Here is a 26,255-nt window from a genome sequence, read left to right as displayed (position 1 = left end):
ACTAGTGTAACTACTTATTTTATATATTTCTGCTGCTATAACAGAGAAATTTCCCCATTTTGGTGTGAATAAAAGTGTATCTTATCTTATCTTATCTAATTTGCATCATCCCCTGATTTTTCTGGCTGTTCGTAACTCACAATTTGGATTTGTTTGACTGTGTATGTTTTTAGTAAACTCTCACTGTATTTGTGTCTCTTTCTTCCTACCTTCTGTGACCGTCACAGATTTATTTTTCCTGTACCAGTTGCCCCGTTCTGTCAAAATAAATTTAAATTTTGAAATAAATCGATCGGTGTTCAATCTAAATTTTTAACGCATTGAAACAGAAGAATTGATATAGACCACAGCCACAGGTTGAACTGCATCATGTTTTGGTTTTACAGTGATATCCATAGAAAGCTGCAATGTGCAATTAAATGTGCAATGTGCTCTTTATGACATCACAGATTTTTACTCGCATGCTTCGAGCACATACTACATTTTGTAAAACTTTTGAAACATCTTGTAGAGAGGAGTTTACACAGAAAGCTACTGAGGAAAAGAAGCCACAATGGGGTGCTGTTTCCCTGCAGCCCAGATCTTTATTGTTTTATTACTGGATTTTACACTGCTGTCTTGCTGGATTTCACAGAAAGCCATGACGAGTGGTATTACTGACACTGCAGAACATTCGCTATTGTTTTAATGTTATTTTCACCTACCGTCTGATAAGTGATACCACAGCGTTATGATAACCACCTAAAAGAAGTGACATCATGTTATAGTCTTGTGTTGTTGTCTACGTAAGCGGGCTAATTTAGGTTATTTATTAAGAGAAGACAAGAGTAATAATGATGATGAACAAACAACTCACAGACACTGCAGGCGGTTGTGCAGCACCCTTGCTGGAGTGCATTGGTAATAACTTTATTGCAAAAATACAAGTTCCCTCAGCCCCAAGCATTTACAAATGAGTCCCAAACAGGAAAAACCATTGAAATGATTTTTCATCTTCAAAAAATCCATCTCTCTCTGGCTACAGCTGGCATTCAAAGGCTGATATTCATACAGACATTAATATGTACATATTTAACGATTCGGCAAGAAATCACTTTCATCCTTAGTTAAAGGAAAAACCAGGGAGGTCTGGAGGAACACACACACACACACACACACACACACACACACACACACACACACACACACACACACACACACACACACACACACACTCTCTCTCTCACACAAACACACACGCACGCACACACTCTCTCTCTCTCTCTCTCTCTCTCTCTCTCTCTCTCTCTCTCTCTGTCTCTCTCTTTCTTCGACACACACACACACACATACACAGACGCACACACACGGCTTTGTCCCAGTCTGACTCTATGCTGGTTGTTCAGGAGAGTGCGATTTGTTGCATAGCATACTCGTGCACCACCTCTGCTACATTCTCAAACACCCTTTAGGTGAAAAAAAGGTGGATTAAAAAATTTGTAACATGGGCGAGCTTTGTAATAGTGCCAATCTTTGGTTGAGAAACACTTAAATAAATTCTGAATGAAATACAAAACAAAAAAAAAAAAAAATGAATCAATCTGTAGTTAAGCATTTAGTGCTTACTTTTTAAAGTGAAAGTAGTTATATAGTAACAATACTCCATTATAATCAATGGGTTACACGCTGCAAGGTCAAACTACTCCGAAACCAAACTTCTGTAGACCGTTAATTAAACTTTGTAACAATATTTCAATAAATATTTCTTTTTATTACAATATGCTCATAGCATAAAGTACCTTATAGTACCTTTTGTGCAAAACGTTCATAAATTGTTGAAACAGTTATAAGGGCTTCAAGTTATTTCTGCTACATTTTAGTAGCTAACAGGGCCAGACGTTCTTGAACTTGTTTTTAGAAGTGAATCTAAAGAAATGTTTTCTAAAGCTAGATGGAATGATTGTGACCCGTCTTTAGGCCGGATTTACCCACTACAGATGCTCGACTATGTTGTTTCAGCCTCATAGCTATGTTTTCAGTGTCAATGCAGGTTACAAAAGAAATATAAAGTAAGCTTAACTTGGCATATCTCCCTATACAAATGGGAGAACTGTCAATAGAATTCAAAGAGCAGTTTGACTCCAGCTTTACACTTCTGAAGTGTACTATACTCGTCTTAATGCAGATAGTAACTAGAACCACTAAAATGAATTAACATTCCATAACGTCATAAAGAAGAGTTTCTCCATTCCTCTGGATTATTTGTAAGTATTTCATAGTGTTCATATTTTTTTTTCCTTTACAATAAATTCATTGATTAGTGTATATTCAGTCAAAAGAGTGAAGCAGTCTTTGCCTGTAACATTAGACAGAAAACAGAAGTGTGCTACAGGGAATGCCCATACAAGAGGAAGAAAAGATCGAGTTAGTCCCGTCCGCTCTCCACACTAGGGCTGCACAGATACATGCGTGCTCTGACAATGCGCCAGAGCTGAGAAATGAAGAACTCCCAAAATAAAAATCAACAACAAAAACTGACAAGTACAGCTCCAACCTCCATTCTCTCTTACTCGTTGTTTTACAGGGTGTGTAAGTATGTGCGTATGTCAATAAATCAGTATAAACTATGAGCTACTTGTCCATCACCTTACAAAAAGTGAGTCTAAAACAAGAGTGAAAGAAAAGAACTCTTTCAAAAATGTCAGTGGAAAGGATACGCTGTGGGGAGTTTGCTTGAGCTGATTGTGGGTTGTTACACTGGGTGTTAGTGAAGATGGATGGCCTCCCCGACACTCTTGCTCACCCAACCCCTCTCACACAAACAAAAGTGGGTTATTTCCATTAACTTGTATAGTATTATAGCTAAATAATGCTATGCTACATCTAAACGTAATCCTAACCTTAACTTCAGTATCCAAAAAGAAATATTTTTTCACTTTTTTGTTTTTCAAAGAAAAGCTGCATTCATATTGAAAAAAGATGACCAAATGTCCGCATGATCTTAATATGTTCATACCGTCAATGCTGTATTAATATCATCATGAGGACATTTGGCCTATCTAAGTGTTTAATAGAGTCACACACATATACACACCCACACACACACAAATGTTAATCATGTGCAGTAGCTAAATAGACCTCAGAGATATTAAAAAGTTATCCAGGATGCTGCTGGATCTCATCGGCTTTGCAGCTCCACGTAGTGCGTTTAATTAAGTTAAGTGCTCGGGGTAGGACGGCTCGCTGCGGGAGGGCCGAGGCTCACAGCCTTTCTTGTACCACAGCATGCTGTTAGTGCCACAAACACACACACACACACTCACACTCACACACACACACACACACACACACAAAGCTACTCAGTCCATCACATTAACCCATACAGTAAACTGAACAAGGGTGAAAATAAGCTCTATCCCTCCCTTCACCATGCTGCGGACAGGAAGGAAACGCTCTTTAACACACTTTAAATCACTGCTATGCTGGACAAAGGCAGAAAGAGGAGGCTGACCCAGATCCATTATACATGAACACTGAAAATGCAGAGCAGCCCATCACACTCTGAATGGGAAAAAAGTTAAAGAGAGGAAATAGTTAAGGAAGACACAGTAGGCAACACGCCACATGGATAAAGGAAATGATGGGAGCCCATCATGGTCTGAGAAACAGAGGCGGGGCTAGAGCTACAATAGAAGTTTGGGCTTCAAGAGGGATCCAGCCCTCCAGAGCTGTTAGTGCTCCAGTGGGCTAGTGTAGTTAAAAGCTAAGGTAACTGGGATTAATCTCTGTTACAACATTCTAGCAATTACTTATTTGTATGTGCAGGGATCCTTGCAGGGATCATAAAGATGGAGGTGGTGTTATAGATGGGCCTGGGACACCAACTGCCCAGGACACCAGTGGCACAGCTCTGTCAAATTTCACTGGTGGACTGGACTGAGCTTGACCCCGGTTAGACACAGCCAGAAACTTGGCGACCCTCTGGACACGTCCTGCAAGGGAGGAAGAGGAGGAATAGAAGAAGGATAAGAAGGAGGAGAATCAAGAAAAGGACCGAAAGCAATTTTAAAGGTTGAACTTCAAAAATACACAAAAGAACAGACTCAAAATCAAGAAGCACAAATCAGAACAGGACGGTCTGGATCAGAATCATGACACCGAGACTTAAAGCAATGAAATGAGCATTAGTAATCAGAAAGCGGTGTGAGAATAGCCTCTGTGTCTTGCAGAGTTCATGGAGCTATAGAATGAGAATGAGTTTTACCTTGGGCGATCCCACAAGACCCAGGCTGAAGCGAATTAATACAAATGGTAAAGATGGAAGGCAGGATGAACTGATGGACACACAGGAGGACTGCATGTGAGAGACATGGGAAAGGCGTGTGACATGATGTGTTCCTCATGCAAGATATACACATACAGCAGACAGGTGATGTGAGTAAAGGAACAAGACATGAGTTAAAACATTCACAGATGGTAGGTAAGTTGTATTAGAATGAGTGGACATAAGTGACGGTTATAGTATGTGGACACAGGATGGCAGTATAAGTCCGAATGACAGTCAGTACTCGTTTGTGTGTTTGCATGTATGTACAGAGCGCTACGGAGTGAAAGCCATCACAATCTACCGATTTCTCACAATATGTCTGCAGAGTAAGCAATATTAAATACATTAGTGCGCAATGTTGACAGTGACAGATACAGTGATGGAAGAAACTCATCGTATTCAACAGTCAAATCGTGACATTCAAATGTAAAAGTATACACCACCCCAAGACACTAACTAATTATAGCAGCTGGTTTAATCTGTAGATCATCCTTTGTGTGTACTATGGGGCATTTAGAAGAGCGGTTTCTCTTATTTAGAGCCGTCTGCTGCCTGAGGACCGAATTGCAATTGCAATGAAAACACTGAAACCCTGACAAACCTCTAAACCTGCTGAAACTACAAATGCTTTGTAAGTTGCCATTTGGGATTTAGCCGCTCTAGATATAGGCGGAGCTAAATTCCAGGGCAAAAAAACTGAGAACTTCAAAACTATGCATGTAGCTCTATGACACTGTGTGAACTATACTGGAGTACAGGCTTTTCTGTGTGTGTTGTAATAATAATAATAATAACAATAACAACAACAACACCAATAATAATAATAATAATAATAATAATAATAATAATAATAATAATAATAATAATAATAACGGTCAGACATTCATCTGCTGGCTGCTGTCACTCTATACTGCACTATATAAGGTTACCGTTTCTGGGTTTCATTTCTGGTTAGAGGTTTTCTATCCTTGATCTATCCTTGATCTGTAGCCTGGAGGTTGAAAATAATGTCAGTCCTTGTCAGACACGTGATATCTGTAGCATTGCAGTTACTATGGTTACCTCGCAAGGGAAGCAAGTGATTTTTCGCTTGCTGCATCAAAAGCTGTGTTAAGCAGGATATCTGACCCTTCTCACACAAAACAGAGAAAGACAGGTGAAGCAGACAGAGAAATGAGCTGCTTGTCATGTCTAAAGGTTCTTTCTTTCACGATACAGAAACATTTTCTGGCATTTTCTTCCGATTCCTGATATGACTGTCAATCAGTTAAAGTCTACATGGTAATAATATGAAAACTTGAGTTTTTTTTAAGACACTACTCCATACCGTATATGACCTTATGTAAGTCTGGAAACACTTCTATATTGCTATATAAGGCACATGAAATTGTATTTTAAACCAATTGTGATCTGATAAACCTCACATCTCTAGAAAACACTATTAAATACACTAACAAACTAACAGTAGAGTTACAGTTTTGATAAAAGCAGTAATGACTGGGTACAGTATGTAAGAGCTACAGCACTTTTGTTCTATTCTTTTTGAACAAACCTTTAACGTGGTCAGCAATACAAAAGCTACTAACTCTAGCTCTCATGACACACCTCAGTAATCTCAGTAGCAACATGGTTCAAATTTTATAATCAAACTTAGTATAAAAGCTAGAACTACACTGACTATTTTTAGTCTGGGGAAGAACAAATTGTCAGCGGTAATGTGATGTGATTAAATAGTATGTACACAGAACACAGTGGGGTATAACAGGTGGCACACACACACACACACACACACACACACACACACACACACACACACACACACACACACACACACACACACACAAGGCTCATGTCCCTTTCCCTCCTCACATAGTCCCTTTAACAGCGTGTTACCTTCAAGACAGTTTAAGCACCTGCGCTACCCTCTTCTGTATCTTAGCTATAAACAAGCTACACCAAGCCCTTGTTTCAAATTCAACCTAAATTGCTCTAATGAGTCGGCTGAGCTGAGATTCAAATCATATGGTGTATGTTCTAGAAATGGAGTCTTAGTGCATTTTAGAAATGAGTCATAGGAATTTTTGTGTGTGTGTGTGTGTGTGTGTGTGTGTCTAGATACATACAAAGCTGCGTGAGACAGCAAGACGGTCCTGTCTACGTCCAACTGCGGTCCCACTCAGACTGCGTGCGATGCGGCGCAGGTGATCGGGATCATACTGCTTATCATCCACCGGCTAGATAGAGAAAAACACATGCACACACTAGTCCCAAGGACAAAGCAGAGTGAAAACCATTAACACAGGAAATACAAAAAATGAAAAAATAAAGGAAATAAAAATGGACACAATGTCATCTGGATTAACTTAGCATAAAGTCAGATTACCCACTGAGAGATGCTAATTGCTTTCTCAAGCGCCACTTAATTTTATTTTTGAATTTAAATTTAAATTTTTGAATTAGAATTTTTCTTGAATTTCTACAATGTCAACACACATTTTGAGTTCTTTCTCTTTCGCTATTTAAAGCTATAATGTATGCTTTTAACTGTTAGAAATAGTCACATACACTATTCTAGATATTTGACATGACCATTTGGCTTCCCTTATGCACCATTACAAATTAGTAGGAATTCTTTGTGCAAAACAAAAAACAAACAAAAAAGAAATAAGTGGATAGAAACAAAGATGTCCACACAAAAAAGTGTCTTGTGTGAATGTCTCACCATGTCTATGTGTGCAATGGAGCTGCGAGTGCCTGGTGCTCCAAATGCAGTTCTCTCCAGCTCAGCCGTGGGGGTCTGTGAGCGTCCCACCCCAGAGAGGAGCTGCCGTGCTGCCGGAGTCACTGAAGAAGACAAGAAAATTGCAACACAGCAGAATACACTCATAATCCTCTGTGCACTAATACAGAACTGTGCTTTATATAATACAGGATAAATATGAGCAAAAGATAAAACATTATTTTAGCAAAAAAAAACAAAAAACGGAAGGCTAATTTGTACATGCAGAGCAAATGATAGACATACCTGGTTTCCCAGCAGCCGGGCTAAGACGCCGGCCTGCTCGCAGACTAGCCTGATACAGCGAGTCCAGTTCTGAAAGCTCCTTCTCCTCATACTCTGCAGCCTCAGCCTCCAGCGGTGGCTCAAACTGAGAGCTGGCAAACTTTTTAATACTCTTGTTCCTAGAGCTCATTGGACTATGGGGTGGAGCGCTCCATCCATGTGAGTGCAGAGAAGCAGTGGGTCTAATGAGGTGGCTCTGATCTGGTGGGGTCTCATGGGGTGTGACCACGGCATCAGGGCGATCCAGGCTCCAGGAGGACCAATGACGAGCTGTGACAGGAGCAGGGGTATGTCTGGGGCTGGAGCGGGATAACACAGGAGACAGAGGGAAGAGAGGATTGCGTAAGGGTTGCCATACTGGGGCTCTGGGGTGTTCCTGTACACTATTCTCAGGCTGAGGCAATGCGTTTGCTACATTAGGATAGGGGCTGTCGGAAGTGCCCCTCCACAGGGATGAAGCAGGGGATGTAGAGGAGGAAGCTAAAGGCTGCTGGTGCTGGGAAAGCTCTTCATCTTCATCCAGAACACTCCAGAATTCCAAGGGGAGAGACGGCAGAGAGATGGCCAGGTGCTTATGGATGGGCCTGATCTGCCCGCCTGAGGCCTGCAAGATGTTGGAAAGTTTTACACCACCCCATTCTGTGACTTTCAGTGACTGATCACTTCCTTGAGTAGGGTCTTGTGAGCGTGGCTGAGGTATGGGAGTGTGGGGAGTGGTAAGTGACTTTAGTGAATTAGAGGTGAGTGGTTTCGTCTGGGCAGGAGGCAGCGGGCCAAGGGATGCGTCTTGATTGACTTCCCACACCTCCTCCTGATTGTCTGTCAGCAGTATTTGGACCGAGCCAGGCTGTTCACTGGAAAAAGGAAGGAGAAATAATCAAATTGTGTTTCCTCCAACAAACAGTGGCATCAAACAGTGACAGTGTCAGCAGCTGCTTACTAAAGAACATAACAATTCGAGGCATTTTAGAAAATTGTGCCTTTTTTCATTCAACTTTTAATACTTTTTTTTTTTTTAACTTTCACTACTGATAGTAATTAGTTAATGCAATTATTACTAGGCAGGAGATATGTATGAGTAATCTGTTTTAAAACCCATTAAACCTTGAAAAGGAAGGGTTCACTTTCCAAACTCATGCTTACATGTTTTGTTGTGAATTGTAACATGTTTTGTTGTAAAAAAAGATTTATGATGTGGCCAAAGGTACTTTTATAAGGCACTTTGTCATCAAGAGACCAAGCTCAAGGAGACTTGAGGCAGATTCATCTCGGTTAACATGACATACATACGTACTTACACACACACGCACACGCACACACACACACACGCACACACACACACACACACACACACACACACACACACACATACACACACACACAGTGTGCACAAAATGACCTTGACATCATTTTCATAGCCACTGCATGAAGCAGAAGATTTAAAGTAGAAATAAATGTCTGTGAGCTTTGCTGTCTATCAGCATCACTAGCACTGAATAGCTGGCTTCCTCTAGAATGATTTCCACAAACTCAAAACACAGTCTTAAAATTTCCAAACACACAAGTTTGTATTTTGATGCCTCTTTCATCTTCCATCTTCAGAATGTGTTCAGAAGGTCTTTCTAGTGACTAATAAAGTAATGGCAGTGCTAATCATGAGAGAGCAATGTACAAGCGACAAAAGTTAATAAGACAATTTTACCATTATAACCAAGAACAGAGCTTTGGTAGAGGAAACTCCGTGTTGCTTTCTGGATATGTTAGAGAAAGGCACGACTAGGAAAAAAAAATCATGATTAACAAGGAGTGTTTAGTGCTAGTGTACTAAAGGCCGGCTCATTTAGCCGGCACGCTCCAGCGTCGATTGGTGCAGTCAGTAAAGTACAAGTGCAAACATTCCTGATGAATGTGCTAGCACACCAACTCCCTGTAAATACTCCTCAAGCAGCACGTTAGCTAATTACCCCGGGGGGCTTCGGCCGGGTCAGCCCATACATCACAACAGCACTTCTGATCGATAAAGAGAGCGGGGAGTGAAATAACCGCACTCCATTGATCACACTGCAGCTTCCCTCTCAGACCGCAGTGCCGGTTCCCCTGTAGTGTGACTATAGTGTGACAAGAGCGACAGCAAGCACCGCAGATTCATTAATAAGCGCAGGGCTGTAATGAAAATAGGGACAGTGCTGAAAGTGATGTGTTGTCCCTTTGGACTAAGCAGCGTGGGTGGCTGACCTCCGCTTCTTGAGTTTCCCAGAAATCTTTACCCTTCTTAAAACCAAAATCTACTAAGAAGCTTTCATCCACACAAAGATACTAATGTTATAATAGTATGTGAGAGATTTGTAAGAAAACACAGAATGTTTGTGGTTATACTACACAGGGTCACAGGGAGCCTGGCATCTGTTTAGTAGATTCAAGGATATCAAGGATATAAGGGGGATACCAACTTAACACAAAGCACACACACACACACACACACACACACACACACACACACACACACACACACACACACACACACACACACACACACACACACAGTGTGAGGCACTACTACTACTACTACTATTACTACTACTACTATCACTACTATGACTACTTAAAGAATTGTAATAATAATAATAATAATAATAATAACATTAACAATATATATTATATATGTGTAAATAAATGTATATGCATATATACAATATGTATTTATAAAACATTGACAATATTATAATAATAATAATAATAATAATAATACATATTTGTTGTATATTTTATTGCAGTGGATGAATTAAAGAAGCATTCATTAATGAATCTTAATGAATCAACATCCATTAATTGATTAACTACAAATCTATAAAAATTAGTACAGAATGTGAAAAGTATATTAAGTTTGCATTTTTTTTAAAGGTGTGACAGGCAAGAGATATTACATCACAGAATACAGAAACCAATAATGTTCAAATATGCAAATACAAGCCATGCAGCACTTGTTTCACAAGCGTTTATGTGGGTGAAGCAAGTTGTGTTACTAATTAGCAAATTCACATAAACAGTATTTCTTGTTGAAGTGAAAGTGTTTTATGTCTTTTTTGGCTGCCCAGCGACCTTTTATGGGACTACTAAATCAAATCTTTTGCTAATAAACATATAAAATATATTTTTCTCTTGTTTTCCAGAAACAAGTTCTTTTATATGGCAGAAACACAAGCAAAATAAGAGCACACGATCCAAGGGCATGCTAATATAAGAACACCCAGCATCTCTCTGTTGAACTGCAAACCTTTGGCATCTGTTTCTTAGGTGAAAACACAAACAGAGAGACAGACAGACAGACAGAAGGGAGCAGGCTGAGTGTTTCTGGACAGGCAATAAGCCAGACACACACGGGGAGGAGACAGTGGAGGTACCTGCGTGGCCCCTGTGGGCGGCTGGGGTCCTGCGGCTGCTCTTGCTGTTGCTGCTGCTGCTGAATGCGCTGTTGTAGGCCTCGAGCTCTCCTCATGCATTTTTGCAGCTTGGCGTCAGCAGCCATAGTCCTGCTATGAGTGTTAGCACTGCCCTCATGCATGGAAAATCTTAGTTTAGCTACAAATGTAGAATAAAAAACAACAAAAAGGGAAGAGGAAAGAAAGTAGAGAAAGAAGTAGTAGAAGAAGAAGAAGAAGAAGAAGAAGAAATGAAGATTTAAAGAAAAATAAGGAATGCAGAAAAGAAATGAAAAAAGAAAGAGCTGAGTTATGAGGGGCCCGCATGCAGACCATTTTTAGTTATAGAAACGACAGTAGTGAGATTTAAATAGAGAAGAGGAGGTGAGGGGAAATTGCCCACCTTTCACCCAAGAACGTGGCCTAGGCTGTGTTCAATAGGCAAAGCTTTGCACACTGTTTTATCACAACACCATAAAGCTCATAACGAACCCGTCAAAAATGAAAATTGTCAAAAGAAGAAATCTTGAGTAAGGATCTTGTGCAGGGTTTTGCTCAGTGAACATACCCTTCCCATATGAATGACTTAGTAAGTCAGATTAAACAAGGTATGGAGAAGCACAAGGCTGTCCTGATGTCCCAACAGGAGAGAAACCAATAATAACCAAGATCCTAGAAATCTCTGTCCTCTGTTCCTTTTCTTTAAGGCTGCATGAAAAGTAATGATCACAATTAGTTTGCTCAATAGTCAAATTATAATTCATCATGATTATTGAGCCAATTTTACCTCTTGTTTTCTTGTAACTCCAGAAATATTGGCACCCAATAATTACATCTTTCCATAAAATCTTAGTAGCAGAGGGATAATAACACATAAAATCGATATTTTGAACTGAAGCGTATAGAGAAGATGTATAGTTTATTGTAATATCATATTTTTTCTATGTTTCTTGCAACATTTTCTGCATTAATCTGATTTCAACATTTAAAAATAACAGTCGCTCACTATAGAGCTGCTCACTATAGAGAGCATTAATACTGAAGCTCCTTGTGTTCCCACAACCATTTGAAACCTACAGCCAGGTCTTAACCTCCTGGTAGAAGCACCCAAGGTTTGAGGGGAAAAATATCCAAGCACATATTAGAATGTTTGATACCATTTATATTTAAAAGAGCTTCTGGACTCATCGGGTCAAAACAGCTGCTTTTTATACACATTCATTCAACTGTACAGAAAATCTGTTGAGCCAATGATTTTATATAAATAATATCTTTTAAATACTAATTAGTATCCAAAAAAAGAAAGAAAGAAAGAAAGAAAGAAAGAGCTAAATCAACAGTCCATCACAGTACCCAATTACAAGCCTAATATAAATGCAGGATTTAATTCCCCAATTAATATAAAGGCAATACAATTCCTTTCGAACATTATAAATGGTAGCTAAACACAATTAAAATAGAATCTATTATGCAGCCTTATATTTTAGGATTCATTTTAGAACTGTATTGTCTGTTTTTTTTGTTTCTTTTCAGCAGGTTAAACTTCTTGTTGGTTATTCAGACATCTTTAAGAGAAGATGATATGGTTGCTCTCCTGTCTGCAGCTGTTACATGGAAAATGGCATGTGTTGGTTGCTATGGCTCCCTGAAACTTGTTTTATTTAAGCCTGAAAGATCATTAATTCTGCCTTTCATAAATGTGCTATTTTCAGTACATTTAAGGCTGCTCAACACCAGCTGCTCTTTGGTTCATTGTAACTGCTGCTGACGTTCCTCTCTCAGTGCTGAGCTGAGAGAGACGCAGACGAGGGGACAGGAAGGACAGGAGGGGTTTCAGGGACGACAGCAGCACACACACACACACACACACACACACTCACACACATACCACACAAAACACACTTCATACTAAACAACAAACATACACACACACAGAGCAAGCAGGAGCACAGCTGAAATATGCACTCTGATGTACAGAAAGCAGGGACATACAAAGAGGCAGAATGAAAAAGAGGCAGACAGAAAGACAGACAGACAGACAGACAAACAGACAGTGAGAGAGCGTGGCAGAGAGAGTACCACTTATGGACTACAAGGTCACAGAAGAAGTCCTTAATCTGGGCCATTTATCTTAAGGAAACAGCTACAGATTTCCACCACACTGAAATTGTCACCTCAGAGAGAAAGCATCAGCTTTTCAGAGCCTACAAACTGGATGACTTTGACAGGGTTTAGACTGCTAGACAGGCAGGACAAGGGTTTCAAAAAGCTATATTTATACAACCTGGCTTTTCCCTTTCCCTGCAGAACACACACACGCACACGCACACGCACACGCACACACACACACACACACACACACACACACACACACACACACACACACACACACACACACAGCAGAACAGGGAGGGACATGGAGTATTTGCTGACCTGGATAGCAGTTTGTGAGTGGGGCGTAGTATAAATAGCTTGGTGGAGAGTTTTGCCTGGCTAAAAAAAAGATTCTCACTTAATTAATCATGCAGTGCTGTGAACAAAACGCTGGAACCAGAACTCCAGAAGAATGGAAAAGCCAGGCTAAAAACAGGGTCTCATAGAAATTTAAATCCAATTGCAGAGAATGAAGCTGACCAATCGGATCCAACCAGTTTGGAACGCAGATTTCACCATGTGCCTTCTCACAAAGGATCCGTTTATATAGCATTAGATTAATATGAACAGGTGTTTACCTTGTACAATTTAATAGTTCACTGCTTTAATGAAATTTTCACTTAAGCTCAGTTACACAAAGCACATTCACAAAGTTAGGAATTATAACCATCTGCTGCGGCAACTGAAATAAACGTCCTGAAGTAATTGCCCAATTTAGCTTTAAATTAATATCGAGTACTGTATTATATTATATTAAAAACACACACACACACACACACACACACACACACACACACACACACACACACACACAATGCCTGATATAACAACTTTAGTGGTGCATCCAGGGTATAAGACATCGGAAAGGAGGACTACAGCTCAATAAACGTCTACAGAATCTTGTTTTTGCAGAATATTTGCAAAGTCCTTTGAATATCCACACAATGACAGTTAATAATAAAATGTTTTATTTCAAACTAAGAATTTGGCAAAATTACATTTTTTCCCTAAAATCTGCAGTAATTTTGAATAATTGCAAGCTTTTCCAAATATCTTGATTGTGCTTTAATTTCTGCAGTCACATAATCTCAACATTTTTAAGGGACTGATGAACACACTGACAATCACAAATGTCTGAACATGTGCTGGTTTTATTTTATTACTCACTATTGACAATTAAATATGAAAAAAAAAACAATCATTCCATTAAATATCTTACATTTTAGCGTTTAATAATGACTTGTTCATTATAAGCTCTTAGATTTTACTGGGACTCTTAATAAGTGCTGTATTAAATTGTTGTTTGGTGATGTTACCATGAAGCTTGTTTTACGCTGTACAATTTCATTCACGTGTGTAACAAATAATTCTTACTTGTCACACCGTAAGTAATGATTTCAGCAGAACCTTGTCTGATTTCTGTTCCTCAGGAGCTTATACAAGCTTATAAACTTTTGTAGGAAGGACATTATTTACATTTACATTGTTTCCTGTCCAGTGGCACCCAAATGAGGATGAGGTTCCTTTCTGGTGTCACGGTTTCTTCCTCATATCATCTCAGTTAGTTTTTCATTGCCTTACCTCAGGCTTGCTCATTAGAGATAGATGTCAGAGATCTGTAATATTTTAAATTTTAAATCAATATTGTTAATTTAAGTTTAAACTTGATTCATTTTTTTTTCTGTTTCTATATTTCTGTAAAGCTGCTTTGAGACAATGTGAATTGTTAAAAGTGCTATACAAATAAACTGAATTGAATTGATTTCTATAACAGACTGTGAGATATTGTGTATATAGTAAAGATGTTAAATTATACAGTGGAGCTTCTCTAATGGCAGACCATAAAAATGAGTACAGAATCCTGGCTTGTGCAGAGTATAATATAATAATAAATGGTATAATGGTGAAATGGAGAAAGCATCATTTAAAAGGTAAAAAAAGATGCGTTAGAGGTAAATCGAAGCAAGAAACCTTCATTTTTCAAAGTGAGCTTGAGGTAATTAGGATATTTTTTTTCTGTCTTTTTGAAAAAATAGCGTTTTCCAAGTAACTGCATGAGGAACCAGATATGTAGTTTGGTAAAGTTATATTAATTAATGTGAATATTTGTATTTCTACTTGTATCTGTTACTTTGCTATGAGTTTCATATACTGTAATCCTACAACATTCATGTTTTGGACAGAACTCAGTGATCAGTGGCTATCTTTGGTTACCATGGCACTAGATCGGCACCAGTCGTCACAACACATTACACATGCTAAAACACTAAGAATTCTTTTACCGTGTGTGATTTTTATGAAACAGGAAAACTGGGCATAAATCAGACTGTAATCTTGGCTTAACCACAAGTTACTGTATGCAAGTTACTGTGTAATTTGTTGTGAGATTAAATTAACACACAAAAAAAGTTCTCTATTTCTTGGATGTTCTGACTGTGTAAATGCTCTTTAACCCCTTGCACTCTAGCCAGGTCAGAAATGACTGTATGATTCATTCCTTAAGCATACAAAGCCTGAATGTATACTGTATACACATGCAGTATAGCAGAAGTATGGAGGAAAAGCTTGGCTATAACACTACAAAGACAATTTTCACCTAAAAAGAACAATTCCAACGGCTAAATAAACAGACAGAAAAAGGGCAAGATGCGCAAAAATAGTCCTTGGGTTAAAGTAAATCAGTAAAAAGTCCCACAATGATCAATGATATAATCAACAAGAGCTAACAGGTGATTTAGGATCTCTCAATCAATCAATCTGATATAGAAAGGCATAAAAACTGGAGCGTTCTGAATATTTTTATCCTGGGCCACACCACTTACTGTGCCTCTGAAGACTGAACTGCAAATCACACCATAGTAGTGCTGTGGTTTCCTCATCTAGTGGAAAATAGGTTTTAGGGTGGATTTGCTCTTAGACATATGTGATTAGTGCATCATAAGCTGAGAAGCCCAGACAAATAGCATTTTTATAACATCCTCTAAAAACGACTGGACCAAATCTGTACCGCTTCTATCCAAATACGAGCTTTCAGATTTGCAAGTGCCTTTCAGCGCCAGACTATCAGTGGCAGCATTAATTCACCAAGGCTGAGCCTACATGAGTATCACAGCAGCTAAAAGAGAGAGAAAGTGAGAGAGAGAGAGAGAGAGAGAGAGAGAGAGAGAGAGAGAGAGAGAGAGAGAGAGAGAGAGAGAGACTCAGGTAGAACATGAAGAGAAGAGGTGATGAACACAAGGAAAGGACGAACGTTAGGGCAGGTACAGAGGGGAAAGCAGAAGGCAGACAAATGCAAGCAGACAGCTGTGGGGCAGAGGGCAGCGTGGGTGGGGAGGGCAGGCGTCATTTGTGCTAGTACTAGGAACAGCGGGCAGGGGCACAGTCACCATTACTTACACACAACGTGGCGCAAGAGTGCCAGGGCGATGGCTGGGTCTCCAGCCTGCTCCAGGCGCAGCGACTGCTCTAACAGAGCATCCGCCTCCGCCAGGCAGCGCTTAAAACTGCACCCCTTCCCTGCAATTAACACACCAAGGCCAGGCTGCTGAAAACATGCACACACACTGCCTGTGGCACGCCGGCGAGCTCCTGATATGCACACAGACCTTGCCACTTTATGCAGAAACAAAAGATGCAAAAGTATCACCAGTAGAGATGCATTCAAGTAGCTGCACAAAGACCCAAGCATGCACTCGTTCTGAGAAACACACCATGTTAGAGTTTGGAATACTGAACAAATCAAGAGCTGTCTTATTTATATATAAAGCTTTGCTTCAGTCTCTTGATGAACCTGTTGTGCTGCTGGATCAGATAAACTCCTGTTGTTGTACGAACGTTCAGTTCAGGTGTTCACCAGTCTTTCTGCTCATTTCAGGTTATTTACTTCCTCTTCCATTAGGCCAGCCCAAAATCAATATCAAAGATACTTAACCCAGAGAGAGGAAGTAAAAAGACTAAGGGCAGCAATTCACACCCAAACACAACCAACAACATAATTATTGGCACCCTTCAGGAGAATAATGGCAGCATTGCCGCTTTCACAGCACCAGGGTTCAAACCTGAGCTCGATTGATGTAACCCGAAGAGTTTCTGTGCATGTGCTACCTGTGTCTTTGTTGGTTTCTTAAAGGTTCCTCCCACTTCACAAAAAAATGCTGGTAGGTGAACCGGGGTGGAATGCACACACGATGTGACAAGAATAAAACTCTTACTGAAGATGGATGAATGAATTACAGATGCACCGAACAGTATGGTAGTACAGTACGGAGACAGTTAAACAGGCTAAAATAAACTCCCTGTTAAATGCATTGTAACTTCATCACACCAAGCACACACTAATGTGGCTAAACGTTTAAATATTATTAATATTAGAATTCAATACTTTGCCTGTTTTTTGTCAAAAGGTTAAGACTTCTTGTATGTTCTTGTAACATAATTATCCAAGAAGACAAAATAAGGATTTTTTGCAATGTAAGTCATGTGACTAAGTCTCTACATTTCAACCTCATTAAAAACTCCAGGTCTGAATTGAAGTGAGCAGTCCACCCAAACAGCTTTAAACATTGTACATGAAGGATTATAGGAGGTTTGCTGCTGTTATTCTCTCTTCATTAAATATTAAGCACCGAAATTCAAGTTTAAAAGCTTAAAATTGTTTATGTATCCATATACATAACTAAAATACTTTAGTCATTAATTAATTTGCTCGGTTGCATGAAAGGTGCCAATAATTCTATAGCTGGCCACAAAAGTATGTCCCCCTATTCATTTGTCTGGGAACAGTCTCTGATAACAATACTGTTTCATGTAGCTGGCAGGTTGCCTATCCTGTGTGGTATTTACCCTGGTGTTGGAGTTCATCCAGGTCCATAAACTTGCTGGGTTTGGGATTGAAGCCCATGGCTGCCTCTCTCTCCTTTTCCTTCTTTCTCTGGAGCTCTTGTTGCCTTGCTCTGCGTGCTACCTCTTCCTGCAGCTCGTCGAGTTCACTGCGGCCTTCCCCTGTACATACACACACACGCCCCACATACACATGTGAATGAATAAATACTCAGATTTATACTCACTTAGGAGTAGCTTCAATAGACAGTGAATGCATTTGCTCAAACTCACCCAGATTTACAGGGCTGCTGCTCCAGCTGGGCGATTGCGCGTCTTGCAAGATGGCACTGCTGCTCTTGGATTTTGGCACTGTTCTCCAGGAAGGCCCTGACGTCATCTGCCTTTTACTGCTGGCTTCCCTGAGGTGAGAGCGAGCGGGTAGCCAGGAGTGAAACAAATGATGACCACAGTCTGACACTTTAGCGCATGTGAATAGACATCAATATTGTTCTGCATTCATGCATTCAGGCATATCAGCCATGTCACATTTACAATACAAAGACAGCTTAGTTTTCTGGCCCACAGCCTGCCTCTGGACATTCAAGGGACTGTTTGTCACCATAGCAACCATAACAAAACAGTGTCAATTATGACTTACTGCAGACTTCTTGTTTCTTTTATTACCGAATGGATAATGTAAAAGTCCAACAACAATCGTCAAACAGAAGACATAGACAGAGGAGACATGTTTCAGACTTGTGAAATCGGAAAGTGTTTAAATTCATTTTAGTTTAATTAAAGATGTGCACAATATGAACACTGCACATGTTCGGTGCAATCATTTCAGACATTTTGGCATTGTAGCAAGAAGAAAGAAATAAACAGATACAGAGTTGTGAACTGTTCCCCCATCCGAGATCCATGATAATTACCTGCCAATCTTTCTAATTACGAAAGAATACAGAACTGTGGCTAAACTGCAACTTAAATGATGTCATTATACTGAAGAGTTGAAAAGCTCTAAAGGAACATGACTGTAATACCTGGGTGCATTGGAGCTGAGGTTCTCATTTAGAGGCATGTCCATGCTGATGGGGCTGCTGCTGTTCCTCTCACTGCTCTCATAGCCGCTTTCCATCCTCTGGATTAACCTCGGTGGCTGAGCCATGCCGCGCAGACCAGTCGGGAGTGGAAGGTGTCCCATTTCTACATTAGACCCGCCTCCCACTATATCCAGCGCCCGCATTTCTGTGGAGTCCATGACATCTTCTCCCATCCCAGGAAAGGATTCATTAGGCATCTGTGGGATGGAATCCTCAGGGAGTGGGCTCGAGCCTAGCCTTTGCCTATCACGGCTGAAGATGCTGTCAATGTTCAGCACTTCTCTTCTCGGCCTCCAGCACGGCCTGTAGCGTCCTCCGCTGGAGCTGGACTTGGACTCACTGCTGGTGCTCTCATCCTCCCAGTCCCTGGCATGCGGCCCGGCTTCAGATCCACCATCACCTGTGCCCACTTTCTTATAATCGGACAGTCGTCCTACGGAGGATGGCCGGGGTGGAGATTGAGGAGCTGCCTTTTCTTTTAGGATGTCACCTACACAAAGAATGCATTATTTTCAGGTCAAAAATAATCCATTATTAAAAGAGACATCGTTTTAGGTGTTTTTCATCGTTATTATGTTCAGCCTATTGTGACCTGAAAGAAACAATGTGAAATAAAATTAATGAAACGATTTCCTCTGAAAAAAAATTGCAATCTCTGTAACACTCCTACCACTTACAGATCCTGTCAGTTGGATTCGCAAGCAGCTGAAGGGGCTGCGTTTATATTTCTATAAACTGTGCAAAGATATATTGGGTATTTTACAGCTGCAATGCAATAAAATCAAAATAGATGGTCTGAGTAAATGTGCCCTCTATTGCCAAATAAACAGAACATGAGGGTTAAGAGTATGAGGTAATGTGGTCATTGTGTGTGTGTGTGTGTGTGTGTGTGTGTGTAGGTGCAGGATAAAAAGATCCTATTGTTACCTGAAGAGTCCATGCTGTTATGTGAGCCGCTGCTGTCCTGATTGCACACCACAGTTCCCTGAGAATCTGAGGAAAAATGGGAGGCCATGGACTCGTGGTGTGAGCGTGAGTGCTTATAACTGTAACTGTCTGTGGAAGAGTCTGTGCGTGTGTCGCTGGAGATGGACGGCTCCCTCCCTGAAGATACAACAACCACAAGGACAGTGATTTCAAAGTAGGGCTGGGGGATATGGCAAATAACATCATATCACTGTCGTTTCCAGAATGCATCATATGTCTCACAATATTTAGCAAAGCGTTTATTTTTATTAATGACATCTGCAAAAATGAAGCATCTATCACATCGCATGACCAAAACAACCTTTGTGTTCAATCAGCAACCTTTTCTTTATTCTCTCATTTACACATTTCTCTATCTTCACTCTTTCTTTCTCCTACCAGAGTCTTCACTGTCATAGCCGGCCTTGCTGCAGTGGTGAATCTCCAGCTGAGCAGCGGGCATTTCCTGTGATGCCACAGGCGTCCCGCGAGGGTCGGCATAGAGCAGCAGCAAGGGCTGGTAATGCCCCTTTATACACCGTGCAACCACATCTTTCCACTTGGGCCCAATCTGTAATGGTCAAACACACATGACACCTTAACTGATGGTTCCTTCCTGAATGGAATAACTAAAATGTTTCTTTAACTACTAACTGTTACCTCTTTGACGTGGGCATCATCAAAGTACATCCACTTGCGTATCTTGGTTTGGAAGAAAAACGTGGAGTAATGCTTGCCGTAGTAACACACCATGCCCACCAGGTAGAGCTCCGAGTGCTTGGCCCGGTCATCTGTCACTCGGTAGAACAGCTACGGATCACAGAATGAGTGAAAAGCCTGGCTGCAAGAGCCGACGGAGCAGTCGACTTAAGTGCACGATTTAGCATTAGGATGTATGGAGCCACACACAGAACTGCAGAGAAAGACTAAATCATTATTGGAATACTGACTCATCAGCACTGTGGGAGGGCGTCCTGACTTATCCGCTTCACAGTGATGGTTTAATGAATACATTTCACACAACAATACAGCCATAAAAGTAGCATGATTGAAGTTGGTGGTCTACACGGCTAAGGATTCGATTGGGTTTCAATTCAGTGCTCCTTGAAGCTATAATAAATCAATATTTTCAGCATTTCAGTGTTGATTTCTTCAGCCTACGTAAAGATTTGTTTCTGGTATGATTATTAGCTGCTTAAAAAAGTAAAAAAATAATAATAATAAAAAAATAATCAATGATGATCAGTGATCTGTATTTCCTTTAAGGAGAATGAACTTCAGTTTCAGAAGGATTCATGATATTCACATAGGTTTTATTTATTTATTTTTTGTTTAATTTTACATTTGTTAGTCAAGAGCAATCAGACACGGAGAGATCGTTGTTGGATTATTGGAGTGCATTCATTTATGCCTAATACACTCAATGAGTGGCAATAATTTGTGAGAGAGTAAAGTCCACGTTGACTCCTGTTGATGCTAGTCAATAAGACATGGTTCCTAAAACATTTGACCTCAACGAATGTTATTTAGAAACAGATTCATATCGTTTGGTATAAGTTTTGAACATTATAAAAATATACTAAGCAGAACATATTCAACCATCCAGAAGTTAAAATTCTTGGGTGTTGACAGATACAAACTAATGTAAAACATTCCAGATAAATGTGTAATATGATACAAATATTATCTTGCTGTGTGATTTATTCTAGGCCTTCTTCTAACATGATTTTATAGACTAAATAATATTTGATTACTGGAATATCAGATTTTTTTTTTTCAGATATAAAATCAGATATTATCTTATGTTAAAGTCTAATGCATGCAAAGCAAGATACCTGCGTAGTACGCATAATATTACATCAACATCTCTTCAGTGTCCACTTAAACACATAATCTGGGCTTTTCATCATAGGGGTGTGTGTGTGTGTGTGTGTGTGTGTGTGTGTGTGTGTGTGTGTGTGTGTGTGTGTGTGTGTGTGTGTGTGTGTGTGTGTCTTACATCCCCCAGACGCAAGCATGTGCCCAGGCTGTGGATTACATCCTCGGCCAGGTCCGAGTGGTCCGAGTCCCACACCAGGCCGATGCTAATGATCTCAGGAGAATTCATCAGAACACGGCGAATGCGCAGCATTTCTCCACAGTTACTCTGAGAAACAGACACAGGAGAGCTACTGTTTTACTGAGTCGGAGACAAAGAGCGTCAGACAGCTCTGTCGTGAAGCTGTGTGCTTCAACGACTGAGAAAAGGAGAAAAGAGATAGTCTTTGGAAAATAGCTACAAGTTCCAGAGAGGCCTTATGTTCAGCACCCAATGTTCTAGCTGTTTTCTTTGAGTCACTGCCCACCACAGAGCCACTTGGCAGTGGAAATGCGGAAACAGGAGGAGAAAACCCTGGCGATCAGTGGCATGGCCAGCCTGACCCGTGCCCACCCCTGCTCTGCTTTTGTGCAGTCAAGAGGGAGAAAAACCAGCAGGCCGGCACCAGGCTGGCATCAGTCCAGGGTAGGATAGGGATTAAAACAAAGAGCACATTTCTCAGAAGTGGTCACAGAGCACTCTCTCTCTCTCTCTCTCTCTCTCTCTCTCTCTCTCTCTCTCTCTCTCTCTCTCTCTTACACACACACACACACACACACACACACACACACACACACACACCCACAGACACCAGTGACTGACTAATAATCGGCAGCAGTAGGACAAACACAAACATTGCGCGTCCCATCAGGCAGCAGTCTTGCTGTGTGTTCTTAAGCTTATCAAGCTGGGTGCCAGAGATCCACAAAAGCAGACTCGTCAACTTCAATTCCTCACCACATCTCAGATCAGCCAAGTCGGGGGCTTAATTCAGGATATAAGTACAAGCAGTAACTATAAGTGAAATTGTGCTGAATTCTGTTCTCCTTATCCATATTAATCTAGCTGAGATTAGCATCAAGGCAGATCGTGAACTAGTCTTAAGCAGGATAACATGCTCTAATTTTGTGATAGATAGAAAAAGAGGAAAATATTTCTGTAGCTTGAATTGTTGATATGGACAATATGGTCTCTTAAAACATGATACTTTTGTATTGGGGTATCATCAGGTAACAGTGCTTTTTTTTTTTTTTTTGTGATTTCACCTGCCAGTGCACGGTTTATACGTAACCTCATGTAAAGTAGCCACAAGATGATGAAAAGTGACTGCTATTAAAAGGTGCTTCTGTCTGAGTTATTTTGTTCACAGAGAATTTTCCAAAGTAGAAAAAATGGCAAGTGACATTACATGAGCTTTTTTACTTCACTCACTAATCAGGACGGTTGCTGTGAGACAATTGAGAGAAACAAATGTGGTCGTGCCAGTGAAAGGAAGTGTGTGTGTGTGTGTGTGTGTGTGTGTGTGTGTGTGTGTGTGTGTGTGTGTGTGTGTGTGTGTGTGTGTGTGTGTGTGTTTTCTCACCGGACAGTTACGCAGATCTCCCATGGTGCTAGCGTTGCGCAGAAGTTCCCCAAACATGTCTGGGGTCGGCTTCTCCCTGCACTCAAGCATTCGCACGGCCTGGTTACTGCAGCAGAGGAGCAAAGACGCAAACATGTCCTCAAGCACCAGCTATACACTTGTACCAAAACAATTGCATTTCTCCAACAACAGGCAACACATTCTAAAAAAAATTTGTGAAATGAGAGACCATGTAAGATGGAACTTATAATCTATTTTTGTAAAATGACTTAATGAATTCATAAATCAAAGTTATTTGTAAATTAAGCTCCGGATCCTGTGTAATTCATGAATATTCAGCAGCTGTGAGAGGAAACGTGACCATTAAAAATGTAACATAATATTTTGTGTTAAACACGGGTCCAATTTTAGGCAGCAGTACCAGTCGACTATAGTTGTTACTATCCACTGCACAGCCGTGTGCTCAAATGTGAAGAGAGCCCTACTTATTATTGAATAAATCCATAAAAAACACAGACAGCTCACAAACACCAATCGGTTATCACCTATCAGTTAACACCTATCAGTTACTTTAAATGTATCTGATAACAGTGTCAAATTTGTCTCTATAAAGTCCTCATGAAGCAGTTTTACTAGTTCTCAACAAATCACTTTTCACTTGGAGGCATGAAAGGCAAATGGAGCTGTGCATCATCTAGTATCCATTACTGTAGTAAGTGCAGTAGGAAGAAACCGTGTTTGAGCAGCTAATATTTCCCAAAGCTTTCTTCACTGTTTCAGAAGCCTATCTCCTGCATGGCACTGACTGCACTGACTGTCAGCATGTCCTGATGATGGGGGAAATGTGCCGAGACAGACCCCCAAGGGCTCGACAACATCTACACACACAAATCCAGAGCCAAACGGCCACACATACCGGATCCAATCAATCTGACTGGAGCTCTTTCAGCACGACTTTACTGATTGTCCTATTGTGACGGTTCTTATGGAAGAATGTCAATTAACCCTGAAAATGAAAGATGCAACTACTGTAGCAGCCTTGTGTTCATATGTTGCCTGATCAGGCATAAATATATACATTATATCGCCCGCAGTGAAATATTCATTAAAATGCTTATTTGTATGCAGTGGACGCATTATGAAGAAAAAAATCTGAGGATTATGAGAAATCACAGAGTGAGACGTGGCGACATTCGGGAATTATTTATTAATCACGACGGAAAAAGAAAAGAAAATTGCTCATCTGTTCAGTTGTCTCAAGCTCCACATGTAAAAGCACATAGTAATCTTCCTTAAATAGTTTCATCTATAGGGATGTTCCAGAAGTCGTTTAAGGATGAAAAAGCAGCACTTTCTATCTTCCACTATGTGACATGGTGGAAATTGGAACTGATTTAAGTCGAATTTTGTCAAGGTGACAAATAACGTTCACCATTTCTTCTGCTGCTTCCCACCTCACTCAGCACTTCTGCGCATTCTAGACAGCACGATTTAACAGTCCCATCAGTCCCTTTCTTTACTGCCTTTCTTATATTAGTTATTTAGTATGACAATTTAGACTTTTTGCTAACCTTGCAGTTTCTAGTAAATTTCATGGAACATTTTTCCATTGTGCAAACCTACATTTTTCCATTAATGAAGAAACTGAATTATTAACGTGTGTCTCTCAGATAAATGCATCGTATAAATCATTCCATGTAGGACTGTTCAAACTTTTAGTTTAGACGATGCCCACTTCACGTTTAAATCCAAATATACATTGTGTTTTGATTATGGTTCCTTATATAGAGCATTCATTACAATCCATACAATCCCTTTAAAAAGTATTGGAACAAAAAGACCAACAATTTATTTGTTTGTGTTGAAAGATGATGAATGTGACCAGATGAAATTCATATCAGAATACCAGTTTCCCGGCTTTTATTCACTGACATTTATATTTATATATGTGTTTAATAACTTAGAACATGGCACCTTTTGTTTGAACCCACCAATTTTCACATAATCAAAAGTATTGGAACATGACAAGTGTTTCTTGTTGTTTAGTCCTGCCTTGTCAAAATCACTCTTTAAATACTAAATAGTTCTGAATGTCTAATCTTGGTCTGAGTGGGAAGAATGTTCACCTGTGAATAATGCATTTGATTTGTTAGTATTTGTTTTGTTCCTCTCCCAGTGAACTGCCTTTCGGAGAAATGAGTTAAGGGAAAATAAATAAGAGCCATAGCACAAGAATTGGTCCTAGCCAATATAACAATTCAAAATGTGCTGAAAAAGAAGCAAATCACTGCTCTACAAATGACCAGTCATCAAACATGTTGTCCAAGAAAAACAATAGCAGAAAAAAAAAAACATTGTGTGAGCTATGAAGAAAAACCGCAAAACTACAATCAGTAACGTAACATAAACCTGACCTCCTGAAATCTTTAGTTTTTTACATATACATTACAGTAAAATGATTTTTTTTCTTTTAACCTCCCTGCTTTGGAGAATGGGGTCCAGGCACACTGTCAGCCATGATACAGCACCCCTGGAACAGAGATGGTTAAGGGCCTTGCTTAAAGGCCCAAGAGAAGCCGCATGGCAGTACTGGGGCTTGAACACCAACCTTGTGAGATACCACTGCCTGAGATATCACAATGATATAAAAATCATGGTGGTGGTAGTGACATGGCTTTAGTTTGCATGGCTGCTTCTGGAACAGACTCACTATTAACACCATGGAACACACAACACCTAATACATACCCAATGCATACATATTGTCTGAATGTTTATGTTTACTTCAACTGCACATTTCACAATTGCACACGTGTACATACAAATTGTATATATTGTATACTTATTTGTATATGTATATTTCATGCTTATTTAAACTGCACATTTCACACCTGTAAATGTGTACATACATTTTCATCTGTACTACATATGTCATTCTGTTACACTGTGGAGATCATGTCACTAAAACATTCATCATTTGATC

General features: G+C 40.1%; 1 protein-coding gene across 4 annotated transcripts in view; it reads right to left on the bottom strand.

Moving 5' to 3' along the window:
* Positions 1 to 870: 870 nt before the first annotated feature.
* The window catches only part of usp54b (ubiquitin specific peptidase 54b), a 104,737-nt gene continuing 79,352 nt past the window's right edge, over positions 871 to 26,255 (bottom strand). For 2 of the 4 annotated variants that reach the window (XM_047817513.1, XM_047817516.1), the window contains 14 exons: positions 23,274 to 23,385; positions 21,833 to 21,979; positions 20,494 to 20,643; positions 20,233 to 20,404; positions 19,795 to 19,971; positions 18,808 to 19,357; positions 18,056 to 18,183; positions 17,786 to 17,944; positions 16,340 to 16,459; positions 10,772 to 10,949; positions 7,332 to 8,224; positions 7,029 to 7,150; positions 6,430 to 6,540; positions 871 to 4,333 (listed from right to left, as the gene is read on the bottom strand). In XM_047817513.1, coding sequence (XP_047673469.1) covers positions 4,220 to 4,333; positions 6,430 to 6,540; positions 7,029 to 7,150; positions 7,332 to 8,224; positions 10,772 to 10,949; positions 16,340 to 16,459; positions 17,786 to 17,944; positions 18,056 to 18,183; positions 18,808 to 19,357; positions 19,795 to 19,971; positions 20,233 to 20,404; positions 20,494 to 20,643; positions 21,833 to 21,979; positions 23,274 to 23,385 — 3,133 coding nt within the window. In that variant the 3' untranslated portion in view covers positions 871 to 4,219. The remainder of the gene's footprint in view (positions 4,334 to 6,429; positions 6,541 to 7,028; positions 7,151 to 7,331; positions 8,225 to 10,771; positions 10,950 to 16,339; positions 16,460 to 17,785; positions 17,945 to 18,055; positions 18,184 to 18,807; positions 19,358 to 19,794; positions 19,972 to 20,232; positions 20,405 to 20,493; positions 20,644 to 21,832; positions 21,980 to 23,273; positions 23,386 to 26,255) is intronic. The other 2 variants (XM_047817514.1, XM_047817515.1) reach the window with 2 other exon arrangements.

Source organism: Tachysurus fulvidraco, chromosome 8 (assembly GCF_022655615.1).
Source record: "Tachysurus fulvidraco isolate hzauxx_2018 chromosome 8, HZAU_PFXX_2.0, whole genome shotgun sequence".
Taxonomy (NCBI): Eukaryota; Metazoa; Chordata; class Actinopteri; order Siluriformes; family Bagridae; genus Tachysurus; species Tachysurus fulvidraco.
The sequence above is the reverse complement of the archived record's forward strand: the minus strand, read 5'-3'. Positions and strand labels throughout refer to the sequence as shown.